General features: G+C 39.5%; 1 protein-coding gene and 1 long non-coding RNA gene across 8 annotated transcripts in view; one reads left to right on the top strand and one right to left on the bottom strand.

The window, feature by feature from the left end:
* Positions 1–1,413: 1,413 nt before the first annotated feature.
* Positions 1,414–26,066, bottom strand: part of HMGN3 (high mobility group nucleosomal binding domain 3) — a 32,580-nt gene continuing 7,927 nt past the window's right edge. Inside the window, exons 2-7 of one of the 4 annotated variants that reach the window (XM_072832288.1) lie at positions 13,674–13,724; positions 6,536–6,565; positions 3,865–3,915; positions 2,429–2,542; positions 2,209–2,308; positions 1,414–1,896 (exon numbers count right to left, since the gene is read on the bottom strand). In XM_072832288.1, coding sequence (XP_072688389.1) covers positions 1,883–1,896; positions 2,209–2,308; positions 2,429–2,542; positions 3,865–3,915; positions 6,536–6,565; positions 13,674–13,724 — 360 coding nt within the window. In that variant the 3' untranslated portion in view covers positions 1,414–1,882. The other 3 variants (XM_072832289.1, XM_072832290.1, XM_072832287.1) reach the window with 3 other exon arrangements.
* Positions 6,085–21,897, top strand: LOC140636739 (uncharacterized). 4 transcript variants are annotated; one of them, XR_012033954.1, is made up of 5 exons: positions 6,085–6,681; positions 9,362–10,474; positions 11,668–11,747; positions 13,342–13,463; positions 20,750–21,897. It is a non-coding gene; the product is annotated as an uncharacterized lncRNA (long non-coding RNA). The 4 variants fall into 4 exon arrangements; XR_012033952.1 differs by having other exon boundaries at positions 11,619–11,747; XR_012033951.1 differs by lacking the exon at positions 9,362–10,474 and having other exon boundaries at positions 6,093–6,681; positions 11,619–11,747.

Genomic DNA, 26,066 nt, shown 5'->3' with positions numbered 1-26,066 from the left:
CAACAGACTTGGGATAATGACACAAGTTCTGAGCCCTCCAATAAACGCTAAGACCCTGAGGAACAAGAGCCTTGTTGCAAGTCTCTGAGCAGTGCAGGTGCTAGTGCTACTTTTCATCTTAAAAGATTCAAGTCTTCATCTTAGAGGAATCCCCAGAATTCAGCTTTCCTGGGGGTGCTCATGCAGTCTCCAAACTTCTCAGGAATGTAGGAAAAAAATTACATTTACAAAGTAGTTGTTCTTCTGTTCCTGGCACTCTTGTGTCCTTTCAGAAAGAAGGTCTGGTATAGTCTGAATGTTTACAAGTTCCTATGTTGAAATCCTACCCCCCAAGATGATGGGGCATTTGGGAGGTGCTTCCATGAGGGTGGAGCTCTCATGAATGGAATTACAACCCTTAGGAAGTTCTGGAAAGCAACCTAGCCCCTTCTGCTATAGGAGGACACAGTGGGAAGGCTAGAAGCGGAAAGATGGCCTCCACCTAACCATGCTGACACCTGAAGCTTAGATCTTGTGTCCAGAACTTTGAGAAAAAAGTCCCTTTTATTTATAAGATGCCCAAACTGTAGTATTTTGTTACAGTAGCCTGAACAGACCAAGACAGGTGATGTTTAAAATTCAAAAGACCAGGTTCGAATCCTGATTTTTCTCATTCCTGAAGGCATATACATCCAAGTCCCTATTTCTTAGCCAGAAAGGAGCTCTGATATTACCTATGCCACCTCCTTTCTCCAGTTGATGCAAGACTAAAATATGGTCATGCTGGGTGAAGAGTTTTCAAAGTGGTGAAGTCCTCTCTAATGAGAAAGTATTTTAGTAAAATGTGATTTAGTATATTTTGGAAGTGACAGATTTTTAAGGATCAGCCCTAGTTTATGGTTTTTCACAGCTCTGGTTTAACAGAACTCTATTCTGTTTATGAAGACCTTTTAAAAAGTAGTGTTTTACTAAGTTTATTATATGGTGATCGTTGCTGACCACTTCTGGTATCAGGTGTTTTATTTTTTCAATATTTTATTTATTTATTCATGAGAGACAGAGAGAGAGAGAGAGAGAGAGAGAGAGAGAGGCAGAGACATAGGCAGAGGGAAGAGCAGGCTCCCTGAAGGGAGCCTGATGTGAGACTCGATCCCAGGACCCTGGGATCATGCCCTGGGCTGAAGGCAGGCACTAAACCGTTGAGCCACCAGGCATCCCTGGCATCAGGTGTTTTAGATTAATTCTTCCACACTAGCATTCATAGATGGTTTTGTTAAAGTAATAATAGTTTTAAAGGCCCAACAATTAAGAAATAAGCCTGTGTGACTTATTAGTTACCATTATAGCACAAACTGTAAATATTCTTCACATGTTCTGCAACAACAAAATGAAACATTACCCAAGTTTAGTAAAGACACTACTAAGGAGCAGGTATTTTGCAGGCAAGAAAACCTTTTATTTTAAACCACAAATAGTCAGCAGGTGGCCACAACTATCCATGTTTCATTAAAATCACATAAAACCTAGGTACAAAAGCACCACTGATTATTGCTCTAGAAAAACTGCGTGAAAATTTTAAATACGCACAGTAAAAACACCACAGTACGCACAAGACTCAAATTTTAAAGCAAGCAGGTGGAATGCTGAATCAATCTTACACACAGCTTCCAATATCAAACTGATATTTATTTCACTTGAGGATGATGGAAATTTCCAAAAAGCACGACTATGAGAAGATAAAATGTCCATCCTTATATATTTTTGTATGCCAACTAGTAGAATCCTAAAAAATTAGCATTTACAAAATACTTGGTAAAAATAGCTTTTAAAAGTTGCCCCGAGAGGTACATAAAATCAACCCCGATTTTTCACGACAATTCATTCTCCCTTGTTATCTACAGATTCAGTTTTCTGTGCCTGTGAAAAAGGGAAAAAAAGAGAGGCAGTTACTATTAAAGCTACTAGAAGCCAAAGAAAAAGTCCACCCAACCAACACACACACTTTGAACACCTGTTTTTTAGCAGCTCTATTGCAAAACCTATTTCAACTCTGGATGTAAAACAGACAAGGCAGGAATATAGTATGCGAACACTTTGCTGCATTTAGTGCTTTCTGCTTTTCAAACAGCCACAGAAGCTTTACCTGCAAGCTCCCACTGTTTCTAATAGAAAACACCACACTACTATCTGCTTCTAGTCACTGCAAACATGCAGAATTTTCTACTGTACCCTTAACTCTCACTGTTTCAATCTGCCCCTTTACTGACAGTGTGCTGGGTGGGGTACCTCTGGAGGTTGAGACATTAACAGTTGAGCGAGAGATGTGGATCTGCAATAACATTGCGGGCAATAAAAAGAGACATTATGAACGTGCTATCACCGGCTGAAGCATTGAGCAATTTCTTTTTAGACACTGAGTCAATCAGTGGGAGGTATTTATGGAAAGTACCTCTTCAGCTTTAGTTTCACCATTTTCAGATGGTGCAGTACCTTCCTTTCCAGCTTCTTGCTTTTCCTCCTTCTTCCCTTTAGCACCTTTGTTAATTTTTGTTCCCGGTTCTTTCTAACAGAGGGTCAAAGCACAGGGAGACAAAGCATGTTAGACAGGGTGTGCGGTCAGTGAGAATCAGTCGGCCTCGTCCAAACACAAGGCCGAGTGCAACCATGGCCAACGCGGTGGCTTTCAGGACGAAGGGGAAGCCAGTTCTGCAGGGCTGCGGTGAGTTACACTGACGCTCTATGAGAATGTTAACGGGCTGCTCAGACTGTCCACTGACTTTCTCTTCTGGGGGAAAAAATGATGATTCTCCTCGTGTACTTGTTCAGTGGACCTCCTCTCTCGCTACAGAGAAGTGGTTCTGCCGTGGAGAGCAGCAGTGGTAACTGAAGAAGGAGGCAGAAGCCAGGGAAGCCAGGGGATGAGGGCCTCAGAGGGACGAGAAGGTTGAGAAAATGCTTGAAAATGAAGCTCTATGTGAAGAAAAGTTCCTGATTTTAAGACAAAGCCAAAGAAGTAGTTCTGCTTCAGAATCATCTACTCCTGCCACAAATACACCTAGTTCTTTTTTTAAAAAGATTTTGAGAGAGAGAGTGAGAGAGAGAGAGAGAGAGCATGAGCAAGGGGAGAGGCAGAGGGAGAAGCAGACTCCCCTCTGGGCCAGGAAGCCCAACGTGGGGCTTGACCCCAGGACCCCGGGATCATGACCTGAGCCGAAGGCAGACACTTAACCGACTGAGCCACCCAGCGCTTCCCAAACGCACGTAGTTTCAAATAATTCACAACAATGCTCTGAAGGGCAGAGCACAGAAAAGCTATTTGGGAAAAGTTTCTTAATAATTCTGTGCTTGTTTTCTTGCTTGTAAAACCGGATATGTGTAGGACTGATATGAGGGCTTCATAAGAAAAGCAATTAGAACAGGGTCTGGCATAGTCAAGCCACATAAATGTTTGCTGATATTAATTATATGCTAGTATTAATTATTATATGATGAGTCATCAGACTAGCCTAAGACCAGTTGTAGGAAGTCAGATCCCTTCCCCAAGTCTCTGGAGCTGCTGGTGGCTGTGGCGCCAGGGCCCAGCCTCATGCTTTCTGAACCACCATGTGAACTGTGTGCTGCTACCAAACCCCTCCTGGATATGAGGCTTCTTGGAGCAACATGCTCTGACTTTCTTCACCTTTACTGACCAAATGGGAAACATGTTCCTGGTAAAGCATATGCTTTATGGCTTTTGAGAAAGACTGTAACAATGGGGACACTTTTCTAGTTGGTACATTTAGCCTGAAACAGTAAATGTGATCTTTCCTTGGATGATCTGTAGATATGGGATTATAAGTTATTCATTGTTTAAAAGGCCAACATGGGGGAGGGAGCACCTCTTACCTTAGCAGATGTTTTTCTTGGTTTAGGTTCAGGTTTGGGTGGAGCGGGTTTCTGCAAAGATAAATTAAATTATACAAATACTGAAAGAGGCAACCGTCAGGACCAAAAGAAACACAATTAAGACTGCAAAAGACGACAGTCCATTTTGACTATGATTCTGTTCATGTAAAAATATTTCATTCTATTTTCAGCATCAGGTAACAGCATAAAGATCTGTGCGTTTCATAACTATTTTCATCCTGGGTTCTCAAGTGAACAGCAGGTGAGATTTAAAAGCCGACTCATTATTCCCCAATCCAGAGTAGCTCTCCAGGAACAGGTTTAAGCTTCCATCTCTGATGTCTCTGTACTTCCTTTGATCACAGCACAGCAGCGAGAGGAATGACTCAGGCCCTCAGCCAAATGACTCAATGAATTCAGTCACACTGGCCTTCTCAACAGTCTAGAAATCACAGCACAATCGCAGGCAAAACCCATCCGGTAATGAAGACTGCTGCCTGTGAAGTATTTCAAAATCATTTCCACATCCTTCCACCTCTGATGTGGATTTCAAGTTCTGTAGCCAAGCTTCTTCTTACTTTCATCCTCTCCAATGCCAGCTCAAGGTGAGAGAAGAATCTCTTGCCCACCCAGACATTGGGCTCACTTGCCCCTAGAGCTTTTTATGAAGAATGTGATTATGATAATAAAATGTCCACTGTTAGCTCCCAAAGTTTAAGATTTTTCTTAGACTTAGCCAAAGAGTCCACTAGGTGACTGTTTTTCTCGAGTCATGTGGTTCTCTTCCCCACTGCTGTTAGCAGTGCCTGCCCTGTGGCCCTGGTCCCCTCCATGTGGGGCTCCAGCCCTCTTCTGCTTGCCAGAGTATTTGAGACCGGGTGGCACATGGGGGAAGATAGTCAGTTAAGTTTCTGGTTTTCCACAGCTATTTTAGGGCAGATATTTCTCTCATCAAGCTAGAAAAAAATAAGTGTTCATTTCTCTGAGCACTAGGGAGAATGGCTTTAAAGTGGAAGACACTGCCCAGGGCTCCCTCTTTGGAGAAAAATACACGTTCCTCCCCAATGCCTCTAGGTGGTTCAGGTTCATATTGCCTCTGGCCCTGTTCAAGGCAAAAAGGAAAACCTTAGACAGTGTAATTCCAGAAGACTGGATGTCAGACATGACTTTTCAAATAAAAAATGAAAAGTGGGCTTGAGAAGTAAGGGATGTGTTTATTAATCTTACCACCCTAAATCTGTAGTCTGTTCCCCAAACACAGCAGCTTGCATAGCTCCTAAGTTTTTAGGATTTAAAAGATTTTATTTCAGGCTTTCACATATTATATCAACACAATTTACAGTGAATAGTTTTCTTCTGTATATTCTGTAAGACAGACCTCTCCCAGATTCAGCATTCAAGTGTTTTGATGCGACAGGAAAGGATGGGGTTTTGCAGGCTGTGCTCCCACTGGCCACTGAGGCGGCTCTGTGTCAGCAGCACGGGCAGTGATCTCAGTGGAAGGTGCTTCTACTGCTGGCTCATGGTTCTCAGGAAATGCTTTAAGTTTTGGTTTTTATTTGCCTTACAAACACTACTTCCTTAGTGGGCTAGAGATCCATGGACTACAATGGCTTGTAGCATAATCTACGGTTAAGCCTAACAAAAGTTAAAATATAACTATTGAACCACGGTGAAAGTTAATATTGAACAGAGCACACCATCTTGAGGGGCTTCAGGAGAATCCAGTTTAACTGTGTACACACACATCTCCCAGCTCCTAAGCTTTCTGCTGGCTCTAATATTACTTCCTTAGGTTGGGACTCAGGTGAAATACTGCCTTACACAACTCAAACTCGGCTATACTTCTGAACTTGTGAGTGCCCTAAATAGCCATTTCTGCATTGATTCCCCGCTCTGTGCCTGCACAGGTGTTGGCTGAGGATGATATCCATGCTTCCTTAAAGGCCAAAGTAGCTAGTAGCTCCTGGTAGCCAAGAAACCAATGCCTTTATCCCTACATCTCAGTGTGCAGCAGAGAGCCAGGCTGACCACCTGTCTTGGCAGAATGAGGACTGTATGTGAGCAGGGCAGCAAGGAGAAGCATGAGAGCCAGCAAGGAGCACACCACGGTGAGAAGGGCTGAAGCACCTTCATGGCCAAGGCTTGGTCACACCTGCCCATCCCAGCTCTAATGACCTTAACCCCTTTCTCTTCCCCAGGCCTCACCCACAGAGGGAGACTCTGAGTGGCCAAGTGGATTACTTTTTCAAAGATTCTATGGTTCTGAAATGATGCACATGGATTCTGATAACTTCCACCACATTCTGACGGAAGCATGTATCACGGAGACTGTTGTCCACTTTAGTACATTGTATGTAGAATCAGAAGGGTAGGACTTGGCTTAATGTGCTGCTTTTGTTGCAGAGATCTGGAATATCCAACAACTTCCTGGGTGTTATGTTCTTGGTAACACAGCTGGCCGCTACTTTTCATGGACGTATCTGATCAAGTGAATTGCTTGGCAACGCTGGTCACATTTGCTAGAAGTTGTGATTCGGGTAATTTCCAAAAGGGAAATAAAAAAAACTCAAGGGACATAACATCTTAATCCTCCTTCTGCTGCTTTGTCCTGAACAGGGGGAACATGGACTCATAAGAACTAACAGCCAGGGGATTCTAAAGTACTCACCGCTGACAATCTGGCAGACCGTCTAGTGGGCTACAAAGGAAACGAAAAAACAATTTTTATTATAGACAACCAAGTTGATTTTTAAAAATTCATTCCTTACTTTGTTGGAAGAGTGTAATGTATGGCTCCCATTACTCTCTCTCCAGGTGAGCACAGTAAGGTATATTTCAAAGGCCTTACTGTGTTGTGTGTACCATAATACTCAAGAGGAAGTTTCCTACAGACGTGTAGACACATTGTTCAAAGAAATGGCCTCTCCTAATTAAGGGTGTTGTGGGTTAAGAAAAAGACAGGAAGATTAATTTAGGTTCTGACCCATAATCTACTTTTATGATAAAATGAACAACAGGAGCATTGAGTGGCTGTTTAAGAACTAGTGCCAGTCTGACTCTTGTTCTTTACAAATAGAACTAAAACTTACAAATTAATACAAAAAAGACTTACATAACTGTGTAGAAACAAAAATAGGAGTTTCCTGACTTGTTACTATGTTAGAAAGGAGAATGATGATAATAAATCTTATTAGGCAGTTAACAAGAAAGACTTCCTCTTACCTGTAACAGAATACACATATTTATTTATATGCTGAATGTGTATGTTTAAGATTGAGACAGAGTAAAAAGTTCACTAATCTTCTAAAGATTTTTTAAATTTACTTTAGAGAGAGAGAGCAAGCGAGAGCACGAGCATTGGGGAGGGACAGGAGCAGAGGGAGAAGCAAACTCCCCTCTGATCAGATGTGGGGCTCGATCCCAGGACACTAAGATCATGACCCAAGCCAAAGGCAGATGTTTACCCAACAGAGCCACCCAGGTGCTCCAAAAGTTCGCTAATCTTTTCTTTTAATTTGGAAGTTTAGAAAATTTAGGGAAACTCTGTTGAGCTTGGTATTTTTCAGGAAATGTTTTCTCTTCAAGGGCAGTGCAAATTAAGCAAATGAACTGCAAAGAAAATTAAAATAGCCAAACTGTTGTAGGCATTTCAGAAAGAAGCATACAGAACTGATATTCTACTTACCATCAGCAAAACATGGCTCCCCAAGGGATTTCACATTCTGAAAGTACAACTGCCTTTCTTTAAAAGTGTTCCAGAAATAAATTCTCCGTACTTTTTGTCTGTTGTACTCACTGTTCTCTCTGGCAGAACAGTGTATGTACCACCTAACATATAGTAGATTCTCAAAAGGATGTGCCTAAAAAATGAGCTCAATCTTTCCCCTAATTCTTGCTGCCTTATGCAGACTTTGCCTCATTACCATAGCTTAAATGTTTCAAATTTTTTTAGGGAAGTCAGCAGGAATCCGTGCCACAACTGCAAAGAATTATGGAATTCTTGAAGCTGTACTTAGGTCAGTGTAGGTCAGCTGGTCAGGCCAAACTGGAAGAAATATTTCTTGCCATCTTCACATCTAAGAACTTGCTTCCTGAAAATAGCCAGAGGAAGCGAAACTCATCTTTCTTTAAACTACAGAAGGAAATGAAGGGCCAGAGCCTCCATGAATAATTTTAACCCTGGGGTCTCAAGGCAAAAAAATCAGAGCTGGACTTATGGCCAGCTAAAACAATGTGAAGGGACTGGGAGACGGTGCCGGTGAAGTGGTGGCCGTGATATATTCACTGCACGGGGTAAGAGGATGTACAGCTTGATGCCTAGTATGGGAGGGATGCCTGTATCAGATGCTCCATAGGAAATACCATGGTGTCTCCTAGGATTACCATGGGTGTATTCATGACAATGCACCCATGAGTCACAGGGAACCAGAACCCAAATCCTGTGATGCCTTTCTCAGAACAGTCAGTTGCAATGAACTGGGTATCATCACCACAGAAAAGACAACATTAGCCGTTAAAACAGGCAGCCAGGGATCCCTGGGTGGCGCAGTGGTTTGGCGCCTGCCTTTGGCCCAGGGCACGATCCTGGAGACTCAGGATCGAATCCCACGTCGGGCTCCCTGCGTGGAGCCTGCTTCTCCCTCTGCCTGTGTCTCTGCCTCTCTCTCCCTCTCTCTGTGTGACTATCATAAATAAATAAAAATTTATAAAAAAAAAAAAATAAAACAGGCAGCCAGTAGGTAACTTGTACTTCCTTCAAAATGCTCTCCGAGGGATCCCTGGGTGGCGCAGCGGTTTGGCGCCTGCCTTTGGCCCAGGGCGCGATCCTGGAGACCCGGGATCGAATCCCACATCGGGCTCCCGGTGCTTGGAGCCTGCTTCTCCCTCTGCCTGTGTCTCTGCCGCGCTCTCTCTCTCTCTGTGACTATCATAAATAAATAAAAAATTAAAAAAAAAAAAAAAAAAAAAAAAAAAAAAAAAAAATGCTCTCCGAGCACGGAAGAGCAAAGGAGCATCCACTAATTACCAAACAGGGCTCAGCTTTGATGCTTCTATAAGGCCTCAAGGACTACCCGATCATCTCCCAAGTGAAGCAGAGCTGGCAAAAGAGTGATCAGAGTGATACATTCTGAGAGGGAAAAAATGGCAGCCTCTATGCTCAAGAGGGGTGAATGGACCTTATCTGAATCCCTCTCCAGTTAGTGTCAACTTATGTGTACCACATCAGCCTTACCTCACTGTTCACCTCATCTGTATTGCGACTGTACCCCTATGGCACAAGGCTGACTTCTCCTGCAGTTCTGTAGCTCCAATGCCCAGCAGGGGCCCTCCATAAATGGTGAGGTGAATAGAATGGGTAAGCGCCAGAAATGTGTAGTAGCGTGACCTTGAGGAGAGGCATGGTAAGGCCCCTGCCCGATTACTATCCAGGCGGAGGCCTGATAAGAGGCCAAACATATTCACCACTACTTATAACTGCCTTTCTATCCACCAGGTAGTCGTCATGAATAAAATCTCATTGAAGTGGGGCCAAATCATGTGCACAACTTCCCAACTCTGGTGCTCTAATTCTTTCCTCTCTATGTGAACACCTGAGCATACTGAAGATCTTGGCAGATATCAGAGAGCCCTTTGGGATTTCCAGAGATATTCCCACCCAAGCAAGCAGTATCCTGCAGGGCCCAAAAGCCGTTCTGATCCAAAGGACTCCCTATCTTTTTATAATTCAGGCCCAGTACAAGAGTTTCAAAATAAAAAGCCCAGGAAATTAATGCAAAAACAAAGTCTGCCTCTCCAGGCTGTCTAAATCAACCGTCTCTAAAAAGCACATCTTCTACTGTAAAATCATTTTATGACTTTCTGTCTAAAATTTACCAGCTCTTCTTTCTATGCTATAAAAAAAGGACTTTTCTTAAATTTTCCTTTCCAGTAACCACCATAAGAGATTTTCTTTTTCATTGCAAATAGTGGAGGCTGAGGCGAACCTTTCACTCACAGGCAGTAGCATGGTTATGCATGCAAGTGTGAACACCTTCCTGGAAAGTTCCATCAGCTTTCACAGCCTTAAAATCTATAAATGATTATACTGTATTTATTGGATATAAAATGGACTAGATTGCTATTTTTTCATCCTTAAAGTACTAGAATTTTAAGTACTCATTTGAGACTCAGACTGTTAGGCAGGACAACTGAAAAAAAAAAGACACTAAGAATTTCTCTCAACTTGTTGATTGTGAATCCTTGGGAGACGTGGTCAAGACAGTGATTCTCAGAAGAGGAAAGATGACTTTCAGGATGACACGTCACCAACCAAGAGTTACAGAGACAAGTAATGGGAGGGTTTGTCACTGTGGGGTATAGCTGCTGGGCACAATGAAATGTTTTAATAAGCATTTGATTAACTGATCATTCTCTGAGTTGAAGCAAATTCTGGTGAAGGCTACTCCCAAAGACACATAGTCTTTTACTTTACCATCTTCGTTGCAAAAGAACATGGAGGTCTAAACTCACTATGACAAAAGTTCACCGACAACTGGATTCAAGTAGAGTCCTTGGACTTTGCTGAATACCGCTTGAAATATATGGGCCATTCTTATGGGATCTGGAAGTATGTTTATTTTTATAAGATTTCTTAATGCTCCTAAGTCTAACCATGCACAGATCTTCCCCAACTTCCAATGGAGTTACATCCTCATAACCCCATCCTCAGTTGAAAATATTGAAAATATTACAATATTTATGCATTTAATACACCTAACCTACCAAACATCATAGCTTAGCCTAGCTTCCCTTAATTGTGCCCAGAACATGTAATATTAGCCTAGAGCTGGGCAAAGTCATCTAACATAAAGCTTATTTTATAATAAAGTGTTGAATATCCCATGTGATTTATTGAATGCAATACTCAAAGTGAAAAACAGAATGGCTTTCTGGGTACAGGAGGGTTGTACACGTACTGGTTGTTTACCATCATGATCACAGGGCTGAATGGCAGCTGAGCCTTACTGCCACTGCCCAGCATCACAGGGGAGCATCATACCACATATAGCTAGTCTGGGAAAAGAACAAACTGAAAGCATGGCTTCTACTGAATGAGTATGGCTTTTGCACCACAGAAAAGCCAAAATATTATAAGTCAAACCATCACAAGTCAGGGACCATGTGTAGTTGCTGACAGAAGCCAAAAATCAAGTTGCTTTTAATTTCCAAAGACAAACGAGGAGCCACGTAGAAATTATTGCAAAACTGGGAAGTAGGGAAAGATGGATATTAGAGCCTTGGCTGGGAAATGGAGAGGACAGAGAAAAGGCATTGGGTAACCAGATTTATGATTACCACAAAAGCGGTATGAGGACAGAGGATTTTGAATCAGGAAGCTCACATAGCTTCCCTGGTTCTGCAATACAAAAGTTATGACACCTGTGGAAAATAATGTATTTCTCTCAGGACTTGTTTCCTTTAGTAAAGCTGGAAATAATAATAGCTGCATATCTGTTATTAAAAACAATTCTCTGGGGGAATCCCTGGGTGGCTCAGCGGTTTAGCGCCACCTTCAGCCCAGAACGTGATCCTGGAGACCCGGGATCGAGTCCCACGTCGGGCTCCGTGCATGGAGCCTGCTTCTCCCTCTGCCTCTCTGTCTTTGTCCATCATGAATAAATAAATAAAAATCTTAAAAAAAAAACAAAAACAAAAAAAAACAATTATCTGATATTCATTATTCCCTTTCCTGGCTGTATTTTTCTTCATAGCAAATATTCAGCGATATTATTTTATTCTCTTTTTCCACTAAAATGGAAGCTCCATGAAGGAAGACATTTTGGCTTCTTTTGTTCACTGTGGAATCTGCAGAGCCTAGAACCGCGCTTGGCATATTACAGGTACGTAGTATTTTCTGTTAAGGAATGAATGTGCTCTGCCCTCATTTCAGGATTATTGTAATGCTCAGACAAAATAACGAATGCGAAAGGGCTTTTGGAAACTGCCAAGTGTAATGCTTTTAACATATTGTTGTGGTCGCTTATTGTCCAAAAGCTATACTCTGCATTATGCCCTTCAAATATCACTGCAGTGGAAGAGGTTTTTCAAAAGAGGATCCCTCTTTGTAACTGATCTCAATTCCCAATAGTCAAGCCTGTGCATACTCAATGACATAAACTAGAAAATTCAGTCAATTCAGTGGGGGGAAAAAAAATCAATCAATATACTGTCTGACAGTTCTTACCCTAACCCACTAGCTGACTGACCTTTTCACTTTTCAAACAGTTGTGTTGATGTCCCGAAGACAAATCATGAGTTTTAATCTGGTCGTGGCTTAAAGGACAGGGAAAGAGTTTTTCCTAGGAACGATTTTTGTTAGCAATAATAGAATAAATACAATATAAAGTAAAATACTAAAAATATAAAATATATAAATAACACAAATACTTAAAATTCTGAGACTCAAAATATGTATAAGACAGCTGGATAAGCAAGAATAGTTTACATATATTCTAACCAGCTTGACTGCTCTGTGTAGAAGGATAGGAAAGACTGTTTACACTATCCAAGATCTATTGTGCGTAATGGTTTCTAGGTTTTATGACTGACAGATCAATTTAAATAGCAGCTCCTAAGGAAAAATCCAAATGCATTTTGTGTCCAAATCTAAAAATTACATTAAGATTTGTTACACTTAGCCAACTGTCCTAGAAATTACATTTCGCCATTTTCAAGAAAATCCATGCATTTATCATTTTTTGGTTCATTCTAGCGTTTGTTTAGTAACTTGAAACTTGACATGGGATCACAAACTTCACCTCCCAAACTGTTAAACACTGAATGCTTGGTAAATGGATGGTGGGGCCTTGGTTTCAGGTTTGTTTTGCTTTTAAATTAATTTAGTCACAGATTCTGTTAAAAGGTTTTCTATTTGGCAGAACAAATTTCCTTGTACAAATTTTGTGGAGGGGTGCTTCTATCATGACAAACTCCTCCGAATTATTAAACCACAGTATGAATCACCCAATCAAAGAATCTGTAACTAGATACTGTTTCTGTCTCTCACATGACCCCTTATAAGTTCAAGGGTAAGAGCTGCAGTTTTTTCTACACACTGTAAAGCTATTTAAAAGTGAATGTCATCAGAGTTAGCATCTAATTTGTTACTTTTTTATCCATCTCCTTTTAGGAGTTCATGATATTACCACAGTAGGTAAATACAATCATCTTTCTCAATTTCTTAGCTCTTTGGAGGTTTCTGTATTTTAATACAGTTTCCTTGAATTGTTACCTAATTAATTATCCTAAGTTCTAAGAATTTTCCTGTTTTTTTAAAAAAATTTTAATATTTTGTCATTTTGTGTGTCTTTTCACAATTTTTGACTTTAGAGATGACATTTTTTGGGCATATATTCAGAACTAAAAAAAGAAATTTATAATTCACTCACTGGAGCAGAGAATTTATTTTATCAACAGTCTTTCATTTCCTTGCAGTGAAAGGCAGACTTTGTTCTCCTTGATGAATTTACCTATTATCTCACTCTTTGCCCAGAAGGAATTCTCAGTATCCACTTGAACAGATAGCAGGATCGACAGGTGGAAACATAAACAACATAGTAAGTGGAAAAGGATGCATCAGTGTTCTCAACTGAAATTTACCTCGGCCAAGAGGCCAAGAGACACAACACAGTGACACTCTTATCTCTGGTTTACGTTGTCTCAACAACCTTATTCAGAACTGTATTCATTCAGATGGAGACAATCCCAACAATATTAAACAATTCCAGTTAAAAACATTAAATTCAGGATGTCAAAGATACACTTACCTCCTGTTTAGTTACTTTGGATCCATCCTTGCCCTCTGTATTCTCTGGAGACTAGAAAGAAAATATTTCAGTGAATTGTATTTAAATGGGAAAGCACACATTCGAGGCAGGTTTGAAAAAAATAGCTATATCTATTCTCAGGATCACATAAGTCAACAGATATTTTATGGAGAAGAAGTAAGTTTGTAAGAGGATACATTTTACACACACACACACACTCAGCATTTATCTGCATAACTGCTCTAATTTTAAAATAGCAGTGGTGCAAGAACTGATATGAACCCCTATTCTTAATGTGCATTCACTCTAAGCAATTTTCATTGATTTCTGATGATTCCACCACTAGTTAAAGAACAGAGCAGGGACCCAGCAGCCAGTGGCAGTAGTGCCAGAAATCCACCACATGTTCCACTCACTTTGTTTCTCTAAGATGAAGGCAGGATGCTAAGAAAGCCCAGCCTGAGCATATTTTGTCCCATACGTGCCTCGCTTTGATTTCTAGCCCACTTCTTGATGTGACTTGACAAATGTGTCATGCATTATTATTCTTCCATTATCAACTCCAGCATCTCTACCAAATTCTCAGCCTTGGCAGGACAGCCAAACATCCTGCCACCCCGGCTGATTTGTTTCCTGATTTTGACCCACCAACCTGGAGCAGCACCTGCCCACTCTGGTGACAGCTCAAACTGGACTCATTTATAGAGTACTACAACTATGGGAAAAATATCCCTAGATTTATGTGACATGCTGCATATCCCAATATATTTTTTAAATATTTTATTTATTTATTCCTGAGAGAGAGAGAGAGAGAGAGAGAGAGAGAGGCAGAGACACAGGCAGAGAGAGAAGCAGGCTCCATGCAGGGAGCCTGGCACAGGACTCTATCCTGGGTCTCCAGGATCATGCCCTGGGCTGAAGGTGGCACTAAACCGCTGAGCCACCCGGACTGCCCTCCCAATATATTTTTACTGGCTAAAGGCTAGTTAGAAAATTAAAGTATTTCACACATTTCAAAACCACATAAAGGTGGAAGGTGAATACCCAGTCTCTATAACACAACGTGTGCAGAAGATATGAAGAGTTTCCAAGAGAAAAAATACAAATAGCAAACTGACATTTGGCATAATGTTTGGCTTTAGCAAAATGAAACAAACAGCTCTGCGGTAAATGCCTCATCTGATAAAATGAGAAACAAATTTTAAAGATCACAAAACCCACTGTTTGGTGGGCCTGGTGACACTGCAAATTAATATATTTTCAAAGAACAAACTGGCAATCTGAGAAAGACACACAGGACTAATTATAAAATGATCCAGTAATTCCATTTTGGAACGAAGACTCAAAGAAAGACTAAAAATACCATTTTAGTTGTACTATTTCTAATACAGAATAACTGGAAACAACTCACACAGTAAATCATAGAGAAATATTTAAGTAAACTATGTAATTATTAATGCCATGGGATCAAAAAATAGGCTATGTGAATACATAGAAAGTCCACATAAAATAATGAAAAATTTAAAAACTCAGATTATAAAATAACATGTAAAACAGATCAGAAGTATGTAAAGTCTTTTAGGAAGTCAAAAGCTCTTCTTCAAGGCAGACGACCTAGTAAACCTTCAGTTCTCCCTGAGGGCTGCCTATTCACCACAGTCTGTCAGTTCACCTTGCTCTGGAACCCTGTACATTCATAGAGTTCTTTCTTTCTTTTTTAAGATTTATTTATCTATTTGAGAGAAGGAAAGAGCGAGCACACACACATGCCCGTGCACGAGTCGGGGATGGGCAGAAGGAGAGAGAGAAAGACAAGCAGACTCTCTGGGACTGGGACTCGATCTCGGGTCTCCAGGATCACACCCGTGCTGAATGAAGATGGCGCTAAACCGCTGAGCCACCCAGGCTGCCCACAACTCTCTTAAAATTTAAGTGCCAAAATTCACGACTCTGAACTGTGGCTAATTCATAAACATTTTTCCTTTAAGTTGATAAATTACATGTTAATATTTATATAGTCTTCATGTTTGGATGCTTAAAAAAAAACTGGTTTATTTGTGTTCAATTTTTTGAGAAAAAAAAAAAAAATACGCAGAGCCCAAAGCGGGTCTTGATCCCAGGACCCCAAGACCATGACCTGAAGCAAAACCAAGAGTCAGACACTTAACCAACTGAGCCACCCAGGAGCCTCTCATGGAGTTCTTGTTTCCCAAATCAACCATTTCTCCCTCTTCCCTGAAACCTTCTTTATCATGAAGGAAAACAGAACTTCTCTTTTCTATTCCCCACTCTCTTGCACAGGAATTTCTAAATCACAGATCTTGCTATAGTAGCCAGCCAAGTTGGAGACAGCAAAATCTTAGCAAGTGAGAGCATACGAAGATGGTCCCTATGTGGACCATTTGGCTCAGCTCAATTCCATGCTAGAAGCTCGACCCTTCTGGTCATAAAGGAGACCCTCTGTTGTCAAGAAGTGCTGGGCTCTCATTCATAGCTGGTAGGCCAGCTGGTCGATTTCAAGCTGGGGTACCTTCTTACTGTAGCTGATAGGCATTTTTAAAGAAGCAGCATACAGTTATTCCAATGTTAAAAAAAGTCAAAAAATGGGTGTTAATGACATAATTTTCAATATTTTTCTATGCAGTGGATTAGTGACAGCAATATGATGGAGAGATCCCTTTTTAAACAGTGATCTCAGATATAAATTACTGAAAAAAAGAAACCTGGAAAAATGCCACACACACAAAAAGCAGGTAGAATGAGAATGTTAATGGCTTCAGATGAATGAAGACTGGAAATGTGAAGAGCTACAATTCAAGGCAAAGCTGGTTTCTCCAGCAATCTCTCTGTAAGGGCTTTCTATTAACAAGCACATACTACATTTAGTCAGAAACAAGCCAAATGATCTTTACCCTGGGATCAGTGTGGTACTATAACATGAATGCAGGTCAGGACATGGTCTTGAGTTGCTCCTACGTAGGAGCTGTTGTGATCTGGGCCAGTGATTTGATCAGTGGTTCAGTCTCTTCATCTATGAATGACAGATGATAATCACACTGAACTCCAAGTGTCATGCTTAAGACCAAGCGAGATGTTAGAGCATTTCATAGACGGTGTGTTGTTATACAGATATTATACAATGAAATATGTATCTTAATGAGTCTTTAAATTACCAAATATCAAATTATATTCAACAGAATCTTAAAAGTGAGCACATTCAGATTCCCATGTAACCTTGTCATCTGCTTTTGTTGAACAGGGTAACAAGGAGTAATTTCAGAAGGAATTAACATTTCAGGCTATCTTACCACACACCCTGTCCACCATTAACACTTAGCCATGAGGCTGGAGACAAGAAGGAGGGTACAGTATGAAGGGATTGAAACAGAAGCCCAAAGTTTTTGTGCCAAGGATTGTGAAGAATAAATGGGGATAGGGGTCGTACATCAATGATCTCAGACATACTTCAACCTTCTAGTGGGCTGATGGGAAGGATAAGTTGAATCCAATGGGATTTGAGGAACTCAAAGGCAGAAGGGCTCTCTTCTCATTTCCCAGAACAAAGCAGGCTTGTGCTAATCCAGTTTGAACCCAGAATGGTCAAGAAGGTAGACAGAGAGCCATAGTTAAACAAAAGGTCTCATTTATATATATGAGGCTCCTTTAGCACCCGAGTGGCAAGGGCAGTGGGTTGAGAGCCAGCAACAGTGTGGCAGACATACATGGTAGCCAGATGGAAGGCACAGCAGGGATTCTAGAAGTCTGGAGTATCTCTAAGAGCTGATCTGAGGGCAAGTCAGCAGGAAGGTGGATTACTGAACACCTGGTGACCAGATGGGGACAAAGTATCAAGAAGCCAAGAAGGCCTGAACTTTGGCAAAAATCAACAGGTAGCTGAACTTTTTTTTGAATTGCAAATCAGAAAATAAAACTAGGCTCATTGAAATAAAAAAGAAAAAACCCTCAAAACATAAATTCTAGATGAGGGACAAGAAATAACAAATTGTCACAGACTGCTGAGGAATTAGCTCAGAATGCAACAAAGGGCAATAAAGGAATGGACACTATACAAGAGAAGTTAGCATACAAGAGTGGTTAGTTGAGAAGCTCCACATACACCTAACAGACATTTCAGAAGCCGAAGAACAGAGGTACTAGTAGGAAGGCAAAGACATGGTGGCTGAGAATTTTCCCAAATTAAAGTCATGAGTCTCCAGATTGAAAGCTTATGCCAAGGAACAAGCTGGAAGCAAAACAAATGAATCCAATGAAATATGCTGTAGTAAAACTATAGTAAAGTGAGGAAAATTGTAGAAATTATCAAGGTTAGGGGATCCCTGGGTGGCTCAGCAGTTCAGCACCTGTCTTCGGCCCAGGGCATGATCCTGGAGTCCCGGGATCAAGTCCTAGGTCAGGCTCCCTGCATGGAGCCTGCTTCTCCCTCTGGCTGTGTCTCTGCCTCTGTCTTTCTCTGTGTCTCTCATGAATAAATAAATAAAATCTTAAAAAAAAAAGAAATTATCAAAGTTAAAAGATGTTTTATCTACAGAGAATTACTTCTCACCAGCAACTATAAATAGAAGAAATAGGGAGTAATGTTCATGTAGTTGAGGAAAACTGTCAACCTAGAACCTTGTCCCAGCTATCATTTAAGAATGAAGGAAAAATAAAGATATCTCAGAATATAAATACTTAAAGAGAGTTTACCATCAACAAACACAGCCTTCCTTTCAACAAGGACCTGTTACTAAAGATCAAATTTAGCAATTAGAAAAATGAATTCAGATGGAAGCAAAGCATATATGAAGTAATGTATAATTACTTAATATTGATAAGTCTAATTAACTATTACTTGTAGATAACAATACCTATTTTACTGTGTTTAAAAAAGTTTCAACAGAAACCCTAGACCAGTGCTGTCCTATAGAAATATAACACATAATTCCAGATTTTCTAATAGCCACATTAAAAAAAAGAAAACAGATGAAATTAATTTTAATACTTTATCTGAATCTATCTAAAATTTTATCATTTCTGGGGTGCATGGGTGGCTCAATTGGTTAGGCGTCTGCCTTGGCCTCAGCTTATGATCCTAAAGTGGGGGACTGAGCTCCTGGTAGACTCATCGCTCAGCAGGGAGTCTGGTTCTCCCTCTGACCCTCCCTCATCCTGTGCTCTCATTCTCTCTCTCAAGTAAATAAATAAAATCTTTAGAAAAATTTTTAAAAATGAAATTTTATCATTTCAATGTGCAATCAATTTGCAAATTATTAATGAGATATTTTACGAAGTTTTCTTATACTAAATCTTCAAAATGCGGCATGTACTTTACACTTAACATAAGCAAATCTCCACTCAGGTGCTAGGTTTTCACCAGGAGCACCTGATTTATGTTTAGAGTTCATAAAGTTTATAGTAATTTCACATATCCAGGGTGTTCCAAACATATTTAAATCTTTCCATAAACTGAATCTAATACAAGTTTTTTTAATTTAAACTGATTAAAATCGAAAATTTAAAAATTCAGCTCATTCTTTTTTTTTTTTTTTTTAAGATTTTATTTATTTATTCATGAGAGACACAGAGAGAGAGAGAGACAGGGTGAGACATAGGCAGAGAGAGAAGCAGGCTCCCTGCAAGGAGTCTGAAGGGACTCAATCCCGGATCCCAGGATGAGGACCTGAGCCGAAGGCAGATGCTCAACTGCTGAGCCATCCAGGCGTTCCCAGGCGTCATTCTTTTTAAAGAGTGCTTAATTCCATCATGTAGCTAGTGGCTACTATACTGGACAGCACAGTTCTAGATCTTAATAACCACAAAAAATGAGAGCAGAATGAACAGATGAGAAGTTAAAGCATGCTAGAATCCAGGTTTTGTTCTGGAGGATGATACAGACCCAGAATCATTTTAGACTTTGTTAAAATAAAATTTAAAAAACAGCCCTTAAAAATTTTAACATAAGAAACAGGATCTATAAACTTCCAAATTAGGAGTGGAATAAAGCAAATTTTAACAATGAAAGAAAGGAAAGAAAAGAACAAATGATAAATAAAAACCACAAAATAAGTCTTTAGAAAGAGTCTGAATAAATTAGTGATCACAATATACTTAAACGATTTACACTCATCCATTATAATGTAAAGTGACAGAAGGAAAAAAACAGAGTAATATATGTATATGATTCCACTTTTACAAATTTTAAAACATGCACAAATCAATACTAAGGATTTATATAAGACATATGTCATAAAAGTGTAAAATCATGGACCGGAAGGATACACAACAAATTCATGATAATGGTTACTTCTAGGGAGGCTGACAAGCGAAAGGAACCAAGGGAATGTTTCTAAGGAAACTTTTCCTTTATCTGTAACATTTATTTAATTTAAAAAATATCTGAAGCAAAATGATAACATTAAAATATGTGAATTTTGAGGGGTGGGCAAATGAATATGTTACATTACTTTCTGGATTTTTCTGTATTTAAATTTTTTCCAAATAAAAATATTAGCAATATTGAGGGAAAAAAAGAAGAAAACTCATTCCTTTAAGTCTAAGTTTAACAGTGCCCTAACACAAATTTCACCATTAGGTTTACTCCTAGCATTTTCTGCACTTCTTAAATGACTTACAAATCTGGTTTGTATACTGCCTCTTTCTTTTCTGTTCAAGACATATCAGGGGAGCCTGAGTAGCTCAGTGGGTTAAGCATTTGCCTTCAGCTCAGGTCATGATCTCAGGGTCCTAGGATTGAGCCCTGCATCTCTGGACTCCCTGCTCAGCAGCTTCTCCTTTCCCTGCCATTCCCTCTGCTTGTGCGTGCATGTACTCCCTGTCAAATAAATAAATAAATAAATAAATAAATAAATAAATAAATTCTTAAAAAAAAAAGACATATCATTTATAATTGCTTCAACTGGGCTGATGGGAGGGCACTGGAGTGGGCAACATGGTAAGCCAAGACCACTACCACATGGATGCAGAACCCCTTGGGCTGGTGGAGCAGGAGAACTGGCAGGGGGAGGGCTGGTGTAGCAGCTGACCAACTGTACCATCCCCCTTCTTTCTTTACACAGACATACCTGAGCCCTGCACCAGAGGACACAAAAATGCAGTAAGAGGACACAACTACATTCTCCTGACCACTAAACAAAACCAGCAGTCCTTATTAGGAAACCGAGAAAAGAAACTTGGAATTTTTATTCCACAATCCATAAGGAATCAACAGGAAAAATTGCCCAATTCTGAGCTTCTCTTCCAATAAATAGTAGTTATCACCAGATAAAGGGGCACCAGGGTGGTGGTGGCTGTGGGGTGGGAGGTGGTAGGGATGGTGATAAGCCAATATTTCTTCCTCTAAACTAAGGAAGGTATCAGAGAAGATGGAAAAATCCTTATACCCTTCAACAGTTGCTTGGGAAGAGTTCAAATGACATGAGCCTGTAGATTTATCACTGCAGAGAACGATACTGACGGTGTGGCAGATGGCTGGGACATGTAAGGCTTGTGCCATGGTTCTAAGCCATGCAAGAAAGAAAGGGGAAGGCTCAGGATTCTCAGCAACAAGTGTTGGGCCTTATATTAAAGTTCCAAAAAGTCTATATTGGTAAGTGTCGGCTCCTAGAGATTTTCTTCTAAGATTGCAAGTGAAGGGCTACTGCTTCATAAGTTAAGCAAATTACTTGAGAGTATGGAGTATATATGAAATCCAAGTAATCATCTTCCAGCAGCCATAGAACAAATTCAGTCTCAACTCCTGGGTTGTTCAGGCTAATGTGGGAAAGCTGGGAACAGATGTAAAAATGCAAATAAACTAATAATTACTTCTTTTAACCTGGGGAACGTATTACTTTGAGGTAATTCTTCTCTAACTTGCTGGCCAAAATTTTTTTTGAAGCCTCTTAATTATTATTTGAAATTTCTCTAAAAATTAATTTACATCTTCTGTTACAAACTCAAGGCTGGAGAAAAGAAAGTCTAATAGTGAGCCAGTTAGCAGAGGAAATTCTAGGAGAAAAGATCCAAATAACCCACCCAGAGAAATGTACGTAAATTTTTTGGGGGGATCCCTGGGTGGCACAGTGGTTTGACACCTGCCTTTGGCCCAGGGCGCGATCCTGGAGACCTGGGATCGAATCCCACGTCGGGCTCCCGGTGCATGGAGCCTGCTTCTCCCTCTGCCTGTGTCTCTGCCTCTCTCTCTCTTTCTCTCTGTGACTATCATAAATAAATAAAAATTAAAAAAAAAGAAAAAAAATAATTTTTTTAAAATTTTATTTATTTATTCATGACCGACACAGAGAGAGAGAGAGAGAAAGAAAGAAAGAGAGGAGAGACACAGGCGGAGGGAGAAGCAGGCTTCGTGCAGGGAGCCTGACGTGGAACTCGATCCCGGGTCTCCAGGACCACACCTGGAGGTGGCACTAAACCGCTGAACCACAGGGGCTGCCCAAATGTATGTAAATCTAATGCTGTTGCTCTTCTCCTAAAGTTAATATATAACTCAATTATTTGATTAACATAATGTTAATTTCCCCCTCAAAAGGGGGCACTGCCCAAGAAATTCTTGGAGGTTTTTCAAATAACAGATAGTTCTCCTAAATTCAAATATTCCTATGACACATGAAACAGATACTAAAATTTTTATTTAAGCCACAAGGATCATTATTTAACACCAGTATGGTTGTTTTTCATTCATTCTGTAGGTCTGTTTGGGATCCTCCAAGCTTTTAAAAATAGTCTTTAAAAACCCAATACTTAGAATTGAGAGATCACATTAAGAGGGTTAATAAACTAATATTAAATTTCTCTGCTACCTCCTTCTTTGCTTATGTCTATTAATTTCATCAATTTCTATAAACGCAAATTCATTTATTGAGGTCATGTCAGGCTAGTATGTCTTCCCAAAATCTTACTTTGTTAGAGATGAAAGTAATTGAGTTGAAAACTCTGCTGTAAAAGACTGGATGAACCAAAATAAATAGCAACTACCTTTCTTCTGAGGGATGCTTTTAGGGATAATACCTCACATTGTATTCAAGTATAAAAGATAACTGAAAGTAAAAGAAGAAGCCATGTTCTAGGATGTTTGATGAAATTTTATTAGCGTAAATACATATAATGCAATAACAAAAGTATATCTTTAATATGAAATAAACTACTCTAAACATTTCACATATCTCTTTGGTCTGAATTGCCTCTTCCATCTGAGTTATGTTTTTCATTTGACTGATTTTGTATGGATGGGAAAGCACCTGGCTAAAGTCAGAAGCCTGAATTCTAGTCTGGCTCACGTGTCACTTCCCTCTGCTAGAGTTTCTTCATGAGTACAACTGAAAGATAATGGGCCTGAAGATCTCATTTTCCTGACTTAGCTGCTCATGTACTTATTAATCACACTACAGAAGTGTTACGGTGTATATTATAGAGATGCCTATAGGTACTGGGGTCTCAGGAAAGGACAAAACAAGGGACCCTAAGGAATAATAATAATAAACAATGTATATTGCATTTACATGAAAGGCAATGATTTAAATGTTTTAATTCTTACCACAATCCTGTGAAGTTGGTAAAGAAGCATCATATTCGTTTTATAAATGAGGAATTGGGACCAGAGAGGTTAAGTTACTTGCTAAAAATTACCCAGCTAGTAATCTTGCTGTTAAGTAGAGACCTGGGATTCAGACCCACATAGGCTGGATCAGAGTTCATTCTTTTAATCACTACACCTCTCAGAGGGGTTTGTGTTAATTTTCTGAATTTCAAAATTGGTTGCAGATCTAGGATACTAGAAAAGCAAAGGGTTTCCAGACTGGGAAGTAATTTAATCTGTAGATCTAGCTAAAGAGCACATAGTATGCAGTGGAGTGTTTCCTATCCTGCCTCACTGGTGAGCATCTTGGAATAACAATAAACAATTCCCATTAAAAATACTGTATGTTGAGATGAACATACATGTACTATTCTGGGTTTCTGAATGGTCACATACAGAGATAAAAGTATTTCTTTTAAGATTTTATTTGAGAGAGAGAGAGAGAGAGAGAGAGAGAGAAGAGGGGCAAAGGGAGATGGAGAAGTAGACTCCCCACTGAGCAGGGACCCTTGATGTGGGGCTCATGTGGGGCTTGATCCCAGAACCCAAAGATCATGATCTAAGCCAAAGACAGATGCCTAACAGACTGAGCCACCCAGGCACCTCCAGATAAAAGTATTTTTTATCTCATTATTAAAACTAAAGAAAAAACATCAGATCATTTCTATCAAACAGCCCTTCACATTTTTCAATGACTTTTACATTGTTATTGTATTTGGTCCTCTCGATAGCATGGGAATATACAGAAGTAACCTTAACATTCACATTTTACAGATGAAGAACAGAAGTTCAAAGAGATCAGGTGACTTTCCCCTGGTAAAGAGTGGTAAGTCCACACTAGACCCAAGTTTTCCAACTTTTATACCAGGGATCTCTCCAGATGGCTACATTGTTTTCCTATTTACCCAGATATGAAATGATTTCCATATCATTATCATCATTCCATTACAGCAAATGGTTCCCTGTATTCCTGCAGTTATGATGTTCAACAGTTTATGATGTTCTTTGTATTTTTTGCAAAACCGATGATGTGATTGATGTGACCACAAGAAGGGGATAATAAAATTAAAAGCTGTAATTAAGATAAGAAGTAAAGGAAAGCAATGAGAAGTAGAAAGAATATAGTTTTTAAAAATGTATTATATGGAACACATCAGAAGGACTATTCAAAGCTTTACATTTTGATTAACTGAAATCTTTGGTATGTTTACCTCCCACATACACCATGCTGAGTACTCATGACTTCCCACAAAGTAGAATTTAACTAATTCTGTCCAGAATTATAAAAAAACAAAGCTTATATCCAAAAAGAAAAAAAAGAAAGGGAGAAAAGTAAAACAAAAACCCCAACACCTCTCAAGGTAGACTTTGTATTTATCTTTGCATGGGGCAACAATAATCAAAATATAATTTTAAAATAATATCACTTTACAGTATTCCTCTTAGAAATAATTTTTGTAATTAAACATTAATCATTGGTAATCCAGAACCTGAGTAAAAATCCATTCAGTCCTAGGTCCAAAAGATTTTCCAAATTAAAAAGCTTTTCTTCTTATTCAAAGAGTCCCAAAAACAAAAGCACCTGCTCATTTTTAAAATATAATTCCTAAGTACCAGTAACATAATATTTACATTACAATCTCTCAATACAATCTCTCAATATATAATATGCCAGGGTACTTAGATGTTTCGGATCACAGGGGAGTATCCCTATTATTCTATTGTCTTCAACAAATTGATGAAGACAATATATCTTGGAAATAGTGAATCCAGCAGTTTATGGTAATTGGAAGAAAATATTGAGCTTTAGACCTCAATACTCAACGATATCAATACTTTGGTGAGGATATTGTGCATATATATATCTTGTATACGTCCATTAGTTAATTGAAATACCCAGAAGGCTTCATGGCAATGTGCCTCCCCCAGAAGCAGAGGCCTGGACCCTGAGACCAACCTTAGGGCATGATTACAGATAATGATGACTTGTTGGATAACGTGGACTGGAAACCAGAAAAAATGGCATCAGCCTGTCTTAATAAAGATAACACTTAATCAAATGAACACTCATGTATTTATATAACTCTTGATTCTTCCTTGTTTCATTTATTGGGTATCTTAGTTTAGTCAAAAATACATGAGGTTCTTAGAAATACACATTTATGGGAAGTATTGTAGTGTAATAGTTAAGAGCAAAATTCTTGGGTAAAAGAGGGCTAGCTTAGAATTCCTGGTACTAATAACCTCCTAGCTGTGTGACCTGGGGGGGAATTCCTTCATCTTACTAAATCCTAATATTCTCTTGTGTGCATGAGAAAGGCCGCAGGGTTCGGCAGTTAAAAGCACAGGCTCTGGAGCCAAATGCCAGGACTATAGTCCCTGTTGGGCCATTCCTTATCGCTGGGCCCTTCTGTAAATTGGCAGTTTGAAGAGTACATACCTTACTGGGTGGTTAGGAGGATTCCGTTCATTAATGCAAACTGCTCAGAACAGTGCCTGAGTTATGGGAAGCCATCTAAATGTTATTTATCTTGGCTGTCATTATTATATTTGTGAGATGAGAACAGCCTCATAACTGTTGTGAGAATAACACGAAATAATATGAAATTACACCATAATACTTCCCATATATATTTGTTTCTAATAGCTTCACATACTTTGGTTTAAAATAAGATGCCTAATGAATACAAAGCATATAACAACTAAGGTCTGATACATCCAGGCATTCAATAAATGATAGCTATTTAAATTTTAATAGTAATAAATATATTTATATGTTGTTACTGGTATGTGTTCCTTAA

Source organism: Canis lupus, chromosome 7, assembly GCF_048164855.1.
Source record: "Canis lupus baileyi chromosome 7, mCanLup2.hap1, whole genome shotgun sequence".
NCBI classification, from domain to species: domain Eukaryota; kingdom Metazoa; phylum Chordata; class Mammalia; order Carnivora; family Canidae; genus Canis; species Canis lupus.
This window is presented reverse-complemented; position numbering and strand designations above follow the sequence as displayed.